Source organism: Myotis daubentonii, chromosome 8, assembly GCF_963259705.1.
Source record: "Myotis daubentonii chromosome 8, mMyoDau2.1, whole genome shotgun sequence".
NCBI lineage: Eukaryota > Metazoa > Chordata > Mammalia > Chiroptera > Vespertilionidae > Myotis > Myotis daubentonii.
Window position 1 is genome coordinate 34,018,872 of NC_081847.1, and position 11,600 is coordinate 34,030,471.

The following is an 11,600-nucleotide window of genomic DNA, read 5'->3' on the forward strand; positions in this document are numbered from 1 at the left end:
CTGCTGCTACCAGGTATTGGGCCTTCATTTGGAATCTCTGGGGCTCTCTGACTCAACTGCAATTTGTTTTAGGAGAAAGGACAGGCCATTCATATGCAAAAGCTGATGCATACAGCTTGGGTGGGGTTGTAAATTGGGAGGGGGGGGGGGGTCTCTGGGAATCACCAGGGCAGAGCAAACAGCAACAGGCTTCCCTGAACTGGAGAAGTCCCTGGTTCTCCACATCCCGTGCACCCATGCAGGAACAATGATTGCTTCGAGCACCTCTAAGCGTAAGCCACATTAACGTTCCTGTCCCAATGCCAGACAGTCCAGTTTCTCCCCGTATGTGTCTGGGTCCCCCAGAGTCTCGCCCCTAACTGGAATTCAGAGCGAGCAGGAGCTTGTATCTCCCTCCCGGTTTAAAGAACAGCACATCCAGGTGCCAGCACTTTATTCGCCTCCGCACCTCTTACCAGTCTCAGTGCGCTTTCTTCACTTCTCTGGTTGTAGAATTTCCACTCAGCCAGCTTTCCCGCGGTTCTGGGTGGTAGTTGTTCTGCCATTTAGTTGTAATTTTGGTGTGGCTGTGAGAGGCAGCAAGTATAGGTGATTACCTATGCCGCCATCTTGGTTTTTCTCAATTGTCCTTGAATTTATTTGTGGTTTCTTGGGGGTCTAGATGACCTTGCCTTCCTTTAGAGAGCATTCACTTTTGCTTCTGTCAAATGTCTGGAACATTTCCAGTTTGGGAACATTTTCTCTCTCTCCCTTTTTTTAAAATATATTTTTATTGATTTCAAAGAGGAAGGGACAGGGAGAAATAGAAACATCAATGATGAGAGAGAATCATTGATTGGATGCCTCCTGCACGTCCCACACTGTGAATCAAACCCACGACCCGGGCATGTGCCTGGCTGAGAATCAAACCATGACCTCTTGTTTCATAGGTCAATGCTCAACCACTGAGCCATGCCGGTCGGGCTGGGAACATTTTCAAATAAAATCATAACTCAAAAGCTTGGGGTTTTTTGCTTTGTTTTGTTTTACAATTCAGTTGGTACTGTAGTTGAGCTACAAAAACACTTGAAGATTAGCTTGTAGTTACAATAGCCTAATGACTTTTCTAGTGTCTTGCTCTGCTTAACAGCAACAACAAAAACATCTGAGAAAGGTAGCAGGTTTATTAATGGCTCACCCTTACTCTCAATGTATGGTTCTCTGTAGTCCCAGCTTAATGCGAGGACAGAATCTTTTATTGAACTTTACCCTGAGTGGGCCTAGCCTTTGAATTCTCTTCCTCTCACCTCTAGGCCATCAAAGCCTCAAGTTTGCAGGTGTCCTCAGGGCAAAACCTAAGAGTTCAGAGGAGAAACCCCAAATAGCTGGTTCTTGGGTCTCTGAGAAGGGTCACAGCCTGGTGCCCAGAGGCAGGAGCTTGTGGATAAGGCCTAGGGCTTGGTTAGTACTCGGAGGGCAGGGGGCTGTGGCTGCTGGCAATTCTGAGAGGGCACAGCCAGGCTGGTGCCGGGAGCTACATCTCTTAATACCATTTTCCTTCCAGTTTCAGCTCCAGGGACGTCATACTTCTCATTTTCAACACCAACATGAGCCTTTGTACAGACTTTCCTCTGCCTGGAACACCATTTTGGCTCATCTGCCTGGTGATGACACTGTTCAATGTCACCTTCTCTGTGAAGTCTACCCCACACGCAGTCTGGAGGATTCCGTGTACGTGGCGCCCCCTTGTGGTCCCTTCGTTTAGAGCTGGGTGGAAGGACACGTGCAAGTCTTGGACCAAGGGCCTTGTTGTTGCCCGACCTCTCCCTGCTGACCTACATGACGAAAGGCGGCGTGCCAGCTGAGTGCGTAGCTGCACACTGTGGCTCGGGGGCGCGGGGGCTGTGCCCGTGGGCAGCTGAGGGCACGTGTGGGTGGCAGCTGTTCCGATTAGTCAAAGGGAGCGCAAGCCAGAGAGGCCGGATCTCTCCCCCATTAGCTTTGCCATCGCCTGGGACTTGCAGCTCCACCTTGGGCCACTTCCAACCATGAAGCTCCTTTTGCTGACTGTGACTGCACTGCTGCTCTTGTCCCAGCTCACTCCAGGTAGGTCACCTTTCAGAGCCGTCTAGAGAGGGCACCTTCACCAGCAGGTGCCGATCTCAGCCACGCCATCCCTGCCCCCCAGGGAGCGTGCCCAGGTGGCCTAGCACCAGGAGAGGGAAGGGAAGGGGTGGGCCAGAGAAGCAGGAAGAGCAGAGGACAGTAGAAATAGTCCCCAGAATCATCTCGCTGTGTGAAGGTCACAACCACCGAACCAGGAGAGAAAAGCTCCTGTTTCCTATTGCTGTCTCTGTGCCAGAGCCTGTGTGGGGAGCCAGGGTCACAGAGGTAAATGGCACGGTCCTGGGGGCGATGACAAATACCATTTACAACCCAGAGTGACTCCAGCTGTGATAAAGGGAGCCAGGAGGCTGGGGTGCACATGGAGGGGGGGCCAGCCCAGGCTGAGGGCCAGGGGCATCCTCCCAGAGGGATCCCCCCACATCCTGAAAAATGTGTAGAAGACAGAAGGGGAAGGAAAAGAGGTGGAAATCGAAAGGTGCCCGGCAGAAATCACCGTATGCGAAGGCCCAGATGTGGGAGAGATCACGGTGCCTTTAGGGAGCTGGCACAAATGGAGGCGTGGGTTAGGGGCGTGGCGAGGGGTAAAGCTGAGGCTGGGCCGGAAATGCCTGGGAGGGAGCCATGGGAAGGCCTACGGAGAGAAGGGCCATCATCAGACTTGCCCGTTCCACCCACCCCAGCATGAGCTACCTGGCCCCTCCTGCTCAGCTGCCAGAGCTCCTGCCACCCCTAGGCTTTCCTCTAACCTTCCCAGGTGTGGGAATGTGTGAATTTCCTCAAACAAGCTGCCCTCAGTCCTTGTATCTGCCTGTGGGAAGATGCCTGAAACAGCTCACCTGGGTAGAGAGGAAAGCCCCGGAACCTGTTAGAAACTGCCCAGCTTTTTCTCACACTGGGACCCCCAGCAAGCAGCCCGGCTGCTCCGTTTCAATGTCCTCCTTCCTCGAACTGCTCCCATAGTGCCTGTGTAGCAAGGTCAGGTTGAGGGCACAGCAATGAACACACTGACATTTTGGTGTGCAAAAACAGGTAGCTTCTCTATTCTGTGTAACTCATCTGAGTTCCCCCTGGAACTTCCATCATGCTCGTGGGACAGTTGGGAGCCAGATGGAGCATAGGAGCTGTGCCTAAACCCAGCAGTTAAATATTCATCCTTTCTGGTTTAAACTGGTTACCAGGTTCATTCTGTCCCTTTGAATAAATATTCAGTCTCTCCGCATTTTTCCTTTCTTATGCTCCCCTTCTCCTTCCCAGAATAGAATTGGGTTTAAGAGAAACGAACTTGATATGTCATGATTTCATTAATTGGTTCATTCAGGAAACATGGTTGAATAGATTGAATGTTCCAGGCAATGTGATAGGTACAAGAGAAAGAGCAGTGAACCAATCAGAACAAAGCAAGATAAGCAAAATCTCTGTCCTCTTGGAGCTTACATTCTATTGAAGGAGACAGAAAAAACATTGAAATAAATGAAACATATGGAATGTCAAATGATGAATATAATGAACAGAATAGACAGGCAAGGGGAATAGCAAGTATGAGTGGGGTGGACTTTTCATTTTAAAGATGTGCTCATGGAATGGCTCATTGTGACCTGAGGGAGGCTAAGGAATAAGCCATCTGTGTTTGTGGGGTAGAACATTCAATCTGGGGGTGCAAAGGCCCTATGTCGGGAGCATAAGGAATTGGGATAGGGTCCTATGCTGAACCTTCACTGGATTTTAGGACAATGTCCTTCATTGTTTATGGTCAGTGAGTGTCCTGCTGGCACTTGCTACTGGATCCCGTGCCTGATAAAATCTCAGCCCTGTCAGAGTCCCACTGGCTTAGCCCTTGATCTCAGCCAAATCTTCCATCTGGCCCTTAGGTTTAGTCTGTTCACACCCCTTCCCACTGCCTTATGCACAGAGGTCTCCTCTGGAAAAGTCCCACAGGCTCTTAGCTTCTCACTGGTTTTCCTAACCAGAAACACAGAGAATTAGGGACCTTCTGGTCTATTTAATGCCACAAGAAAGCAGAGGGAGATGATCAGCCATTTCCAATCCTCCTCCAGCTGGCGCCATGATGTGGGTGCCCAGTCTGTTAGCAATAACTGGGCCATGCTCAGGCAAGGGATGCTGGCCGTTTGTCCAGACCAATCTGGGTGTTTATAGCAAAAGATTGTCTTACCCCTCCTTTTCTCAAATTAGTTGTCTCTACGTCCTAGGACCTAGGTCGACCAGCAGGCCAATAGTGGAGAAGGGGTAGAAAACCTTGGTTTCTAGCTTGCTGATAGGTCCACCATCAGCCTGGCTGACCGAGGTGAAGTATGAGGTTTTAGTGGAAGTCTCAGGCCTGGAGCTGCTGCTGTTACTGCAGGAAGTAGATTTGAGTGCCCACTTTCTCCTAGGGAGAGCATTTCCCTTCTACTTTCTGTTGGGTGTGATGGTGGCAAAGATTGAATGGAAGTTTCTCTAGTCTTGCTATGAACTAAAACTACTCATCTCATTTAAGCAATGACTTTGTCATTCTAACTGTTCTTTACTATTTCTCTAAAACCCAGGAACAGCTTAATTCTGCTTTTTGGCAACCAAAATGAAAGAAGAATGAAATATATATTACTTTAATATTTTCAAACTATTAAAGTTAGGTTAATTGTGGAAATTTTGGACATATATAGGAAGCCTGAGAACCCGACAGATATTAGATTTAGGTGGGACATGTCACCTACTTTTCTATTATACCTCCTCATAGCACCCAGAGTTCTTCCTTTATAACATTCATTACAACTCTAGTCAATCAAATATCTGGGAAGTTATTTCTTTAATGGCTATCCCACCACCACCACCAGCACCACTAGACTGGAAATTCTAGGCAGTGTCTATCTCTAACCTGTTTCTAGTTGTATCTCCAAAACAAATATATTCTCAATCTACCCACGTGAGTATTTCTCTAGGATAGACATCTGGAAAGAAAATTCTGTTCCTAATATTAAAGTGTGTGAGTCATTGCTAAGTAGCTTCCAAGGAGGCCAAAAACCAAGTGTATAAGACCATCTTTCCTCTCACTATCACCAACAGTTCATCTTGACACTCCTGAATTTAAAATTGAGATTTTTATTGCAATGGTTTGGGGGTGTTGTAAAATAAAACACAAAACTACACATTATGAAACCACATAAAATGAATGCACAGCTTAATGAATTGTTATAAAGCACACAGCCTAGTAACCACAATCTAGATCAATAAATAAAACATGGACACCCACAAATAAATAAATAAATAATAACAATAAATAAAACACCTGCCCCCATCACAACTATCTCCCTTCCCCAAATTAAGCAAACTCTTGACTTTTACCAGTATAGCATTCAAGTCTTTGCATTTTTTTTATGGTTTTATTGCTAACAATGCATCCCTAGACATCCTATTTTTGTCATGTCCACTTTAAAAATCTGATGTCCCTTAAGATCATTTAATGTACTGGTTACATCTTCATCCCTTTCTTGTCTTTAGAATCTATCTGGGTATCTGGCATGACAGGATATTTTGGCTCATCTTGTACAACTCCTGCTGCAGAACATGAAAGCCATTTCTTTAAGCTCTGGTTTTTAAAAATAGGAAAATGGTATTTTTAAAACTAGAACTATGATCTAGTGCTAGAGATATTCAATGCTACTAAATTGGTCCTTTCTTTTTCTTTTCAGTAGACAGAGCTAGGAGAGAAAGTCAATACATTTAAATGTATATAAAATACCTCATGAATTCATATTGATACTTTCTATTCAAAGTGAGGACTACAGGATTTGTAGTCAAAATATTCCATATTCCTCCTGTATTTTCCTTCTTCCACACCAACATTCTTAGATACACTGTGTACTTCTTCAATTTCAGCATTTTCAAGTCATCTGTTATTTAAAGAACATCTTGAATTATAGTTTGAGTATTTTTTCTGATATCTTGCTCTGCTTTTTCCCCTCAAGGTCTCTTCTTGTCTCTATGTTGAATCTCCTTTGCCTATCTTCAATGGTTGTCACTTTCTATTGAATTTTTCTCTTGTTTCTTCTTTTATCATTTTTACTGAATTCAAATTTACATAAAATAAAATGCCCACATGTATAAGAATAAAAGCATAATATGCTAATTAGACTGGACGTCCTTCCGGATGACCTTCCGGACGAAGCCAGGGCTACAAGAGAAGCCCGGGTCCCGGAAGCCGGGGGAAGGAAGGCCTACTCTTGCACGAATTTCGTGCATCGCGCCTCTAGTTTTAAGTATAAAATGTCAGCTTCAACAAATGTATATATTCATGTAACCACCACCACAATCAGTATAATACATTTCCACCATGTCCCTTTGCAATCAGTTACCTCCCCTACCCTGCCCCCACCCCCACCCCCAGCCACCAGCAACCACTATTCTGTCACTTTAGTCTGGCCTTTTTGAGAATTGGGGAAGACAAACAAGCTCATAAAGTTGTAAAATCACTCTCACATGATCGAAATCAGCTAGCTCTGAAGGTTGTCATCTATCTAGACCAGGGACTATTGACACTCTTGGCAATTATTGGCATTTGGGGCTGGATAATTCTTTGTTGTGGCTGTAGTGTGCATGGCAGGATGCTTAGAAGAATCCTTGGCCTCTACCCAGTAACTGCCATGGTAACCCCAATACCACCACCACCAGTGGTGACAAATAAAAATGTCTCCAGATGTTTCATTACCAAACACCCCCTGGGGGGCAAAATCACCCAGTTGAAAGCACTGCTCCAGACAACACATAGTTTTTCATTGAGCACAAATTTTCCCCCATTTTGGCCAAAAGATAATCTCAAAGAAAACTTATTCTTGATCACAAAATAAATCTGGTCTAAACCTTTAGCAGAAAAAGGAAACAACAAAGAGTAAATTATAAATTAATGAAATAGAGAGTGGTCATGGCACCAAACTGTCTAAAGAAAATAATTCAATTGAGACAAATAGAGGTTACAGTCTTTATTCAGCTGATGGACATCAGGGAGCACCTGAAAACCCAACTCTGAGCGGGCTTGGAGTTTTTATTGAATAAGGAAGAGAGGGATAATGTCATTGTTTGGCTTGAGTAGCAGATTTCATCTTTAACTGCCACAAAACTTGTGGTTGGAATAGTTGGGAACTGTTCCAGATTTTTGTGCCTCATTGTTGACGCCATTAGTACAATCCTACCACAACACTGTCCAAACAGTTCTTTTGAAAGCTATTTTTGCAAGCCTTGTAGCTTATTGGTTAGCCAAGATTCTGGGACAGGAAAGGTATCAAAAATAATATGGGTAGATTATTGCCTGGGGCTCAGGGGAAGGGAGAATGGGGAATTATTGTTTAATGGATATAGTTTCAGTTTTACTTATGGGGATGGATGACAATTATGGATGCAAAACAATGTGAATGTATTTAATGCCACTGAACTGTACACTTAAAAATGGTTAAGATGGTAAATTTTATGTTAAGTGTATTTTACCACAATTAAAAACAAAACTAAGTATAGCCACCTTCTTGATGAGGTGCCTTGGCAAAAACAAAGCAAAATAAAAATCTACACTAATAAAAGAGAAACATGCAAATTGGTGTCACTCCACTACACCCACCAGCCAATCAGAGCAACTATGCATATTAACCAAACAAAGACGGTGGTTAATTTGCATACGCAGGCATGGAGCGAAGACTGAAGGCTCCGACCGGAGTGAAGACTGAAGAGGCTTGGCTTCTCCGCTGTGGCTGCAGCGGAGAAGCCAAGCCTTGCTGCAGCAGGAGAGGAAAAGCCAAGCCTCGCTGCGGCTGGACCAAAGGCCTGGATCCCGGGTGCCGGAGGAAAACCGGTGCCAGCAGCCAGGGGAAGGAAGGCCTATTGCACGAATCTTCATGCAATGGGCTTCTAGTAAAATTGTAAAGAGAGTGATGGAATGTTAACAAAACAGAGAAGTAAAAAAACAATATGGAAAAGACAAACAATATGGATGAACCTTAAAAGCATCATGCTAAGTGAAAGAAGCCAGACACAAAAGGCCACATATTTTATTATATGACTAGAGGCCCTGTGCACAAAATTCGTACACTGGGGGGTGGGGTTCCCTCAGCCCAGCCTGCCCCTCTGTCAGGGAGCCCTCAGTGGATGTCCTACTGACGGCCACAGTCTGGCAGCAGAGGCTCAGAGCAGGCGTCGTGTGTGTGTGTGTGTGTGTGTGTGTGTGTGTGTGTGTGTGTCTGCTGGGGCCTGCCCCCAGCCATGTCACGTAGGCTTGGAGCAGTTGCCGTGTGTGTGTGTGTGTGTGTGTGTGTGTGTGTGTGTGTGTGTCCCCGCTGGGGGTCTGCCCCCAGCCACATTGGAGGCTCAGAGTAGGTGCTGTGTGTGTGTGTGTGTCTGCTGGGGGCCTGACCCCAGCCACACCGTGGAGGCTTGGAGCAGGCACCCCTCTCTGTTGATCTCTCAGGCTCCTGGCCTCCACTGCGTGTTGTACTCTCCCTTGAGCTGTGGCCAGGGTGGGGTGCTGCCTGCAGGCTGCTCTTTCCTGCTTTGGGATCACCATGGTGACCCAGGAGCAGGCCTTGCTGGGTGCTGCCTACAGGCCGCACTTTTCTACTCACTGATCGCTGGATCACCAGGGCACCTGGGGTCAGGCCCTGCTGGGTGCTGCCTGTGGGCAGCACTTTCCTGCTCTCTAATCGCCATGGGGTCCTGGCTGGGGGCGGGGGTTAGGCAGCATGGTTGCGCTGCCTAAGCCCCGCTGCCCAGGGCTGCACACAGGGCCCGGATGGCAGCTCGCGCTTTCTCCCCCTACCTTCAATATGCAAATTAGCCACCATCTTTGTTGGCGGCTAATTTGCATGTCGCGCTGATTAGCCCATGGGAGGCATAACGAAGATACGGTCAATTACCATTTTGTGTATTATTAGATAGGATTCCATTGGCATAAAATATGCAGAGTAGGCAAATCTACAGAAAGGAGGGCAAATTGGTGGTTGCCCAGGGCTGGGCTGGGGGAGGGAGCGGGGAATAAGAATACATGGGTACAGGGTTTCTGTTTGGGATGATTTTGAAAGTTCTGGAACTAGATGGTGATGGTGGTTGCACAACATTGTGAATGTACTTAATGCCCCTGAACTGTACAGTTTAGAATGCTTAAACTGGTGCATTTCATATCATTTGTACTTTACCACAATTCTTTTAAAGGAAGGGGAAGAATAAAAGAGGAAGGACAGCAGAGGAAACTGAGGATCGGCTATCATATCTGTTTTAATCCTTTTTATAAACCGTTCAAATCCAGAGCCTATCTCTTCTTAGGACTGACATTGTTTCCATTCTTCTTTCATTTTTCATGTCAGGTGGCACCCAAAAATGCTGGAATCTTCTTGGCAAATGCCGCCACACGTGCTTCAAAAAGGAAAGGATCTATGTTTACTGCACAAATAGTAAACCGTGCTGTGTGAAGCCCAAGTACCACCCAAAACAACACCCCTGGTTATTCTGAGTTCTCTGAAGCCTAACACCATAAGAATACAGATGAAGCTATCCTGAGTCTGAACCCCAAAGATTCCTGAGTTCTATCAATAAACACCTCTGGCTGATTCCTGTGTTAGCCTGTCACTCTACCTTGCCCCCACCCTACATCACAATACCTGTTAATATTTCAAACAAAAGATGTGCAAAGTTTTTATGCAGAAAGTTAGAAGCCCTTAGAGAAAGCCTAAATTAATAAAGAGATATACCATGTTCATGAATTAGAAGACTCAATATCTTAGAGATGCCAATTCTATACCAATTGTTTCCTAGATTCAATTAAATTCCAACCAAACTCTTTCTTTAAAAATATTTCCCCCAGAATTTAATCAAAATTGTGCACATATAAACAAATATTTTGTTAGAGACATAGACATAGATGACAAAACTATTAATAAAGCACAAATGTAAGTTAATGGCTAACTCTAAGAACATAGGAATTGAAAGAAGTAGTGCTGATATTCTATTTTTTTAATCAGGCTGATAGAAATAGAGATATTTGTTATCATTGTTTTTATACTTTTATATATTTTAGTATTTTTGTCTTCTCAATATATAAAAATCAAGCTTTTTTAAAAAAAGAGAGATAAAAGCTATGAACATTAAATGCCTTAAGAATTGTAAGACCAGAAAAAATAATGAAAAAGCTAAATCAGTCAAAAAGTCCTAGAAAAGAAAATATTTGAAAATTGCACGTCGTATACAGGATTTTTTTCCGAAAATATGTAAAGAACTCTCAAGATTCAATTTTTAAAAAAAGGCAAACAACCCAGTAACAAAATAAGCAAAGAGTTGAACTGACACTTCACCAAAAAAGCTATGTATGTGGCAAATAAAAACATGAAAATTGCCGGGACCGGTTTGGCTCAGTGGATAGAGCGTCGGCCTGCGGACTGAGAGGTCCCAGGTTCGATTCCGGTCGGGGGCGTGTGCCTGGGTTGCGGGCACATCCCCAGTGGGAGATGTGCAGGGGGCGGCTGATCGATGTTTCTCTCTCATCGATGTTTCTGGCTCTCTACCTCTCTCCCTTTCTCTCTGTGAAAAATCAATAAAATATATTTTAAAAAAACATGAAAATTTATAAATATTGGAGAAATGCAGATTAAAATTACAATACAATATTACTGCACACATACCAGAATGTCTAACGTTAAAGCAATTGACCTTAGCAATTGTTGACAAGGAACAAGTATTGTCAACTGGAACTCCCAGATGCTGCTGGTGGGAATGTGAAATAGTACCACCACTTGGAAATAATCGGGCAGTTTCCTAGAGAGTTCAATGTACCATATGTTCTAACCATAACTGCACTCTATAATGATTGCGCAATGATGAAATCATCTAACAATACATTTCTCAGAGCATATCCCCATCCGTAATCAATGCATGACTATTGTGAAGCTAAGAAATTTTTTACCATGTCTTAGATCTATTGCACCATAATCCTGAAAAACATATATTCATTTGTTCATTTTGTCATATGCAAATATCTGTTGATCAGCTATTTGACAGGCACCATGCTAGTCTCTAGTTATATAATATGAAATAAAACAAACATGGGCTTTGCCATTGTGGGGAGTCTACAAATTTGGGGGGAAAGCATTAAGCAAGAAATAATTTCAGTCCAACCAGCGTGGCTCCGTGGCTGAGTGCTCCATGGAACCAGAGATCACAGTTCCATTCCAGGTAAGGACATATGCCCAGGGTGCTGGCTCAATCCCCAGTAGAGATCCCCAACGATTCTCTCTCATCATTGATGTTTCTATCTCTCTTTCCCTTCCTCTCTGAAATCAATAAAAATAAAAATAACAGCCCTAACCGGTTTAGCTCAGTGGATAGAGTATTGGCCTGTAGACTGTAGGGTCCTGGGTTCAATTCCAGTCAAGGACACATGCCCGGGTTGCAGGCTCGATCCCCAGTAAGGCGTGCACAGGAGGCAGACAATCAATGATTCTCTCTCATCATTGATGTTTCTATCTCTC

At 44.6% G+C, this 11,600-nt stretch overlaps 1 protein-coding gene across 1 annotated transcript; it reads left to right on the plus strand.

Moving 5' to 3' along the window:
* Positions 1 to 1,823: 1,823 nt before the first annotated feature.
* DEFB123 (defensin beta 123) lies at positions 1,824 to 9,942 on the plus strand. Its single transcript, XM_059705828.1, has 2 exons — positions 1,824 to 2,085; positions 9,444 to 9,942. Exons 1-2 carry the CDS (start codon positions 2,028 to 2,030, stop codon positions 9,587 to 9,589), a joined length of 204 nt encoding a protein of 67 aa, XP_059561811.1. The 5' UTR covers positions 1,824 to 2,027; the 3' UTR covers positions 9,590 to 9,942.
* Positions 9,943 to 11,600: the final 1,658 nt, after the last annotated feature.

Bases quoted from the DNA above. Each gene is read 5' to 3' on its own strand.
- DEFB123 (XM_059705828.1), top strand. From the start codon at position 2,028: ATGAAGCTCCTTTTGCTGACTGTGACTGCACTGCTGCTCTTGTCCCAG. The intron at 2,086-9,443 runs GTAGGTCACCTT...TTTTCATGTCAG, and splicing joins CTTGTCCCAGCTCACTCCAG to GTGGCACCCAAAAATGCTGG.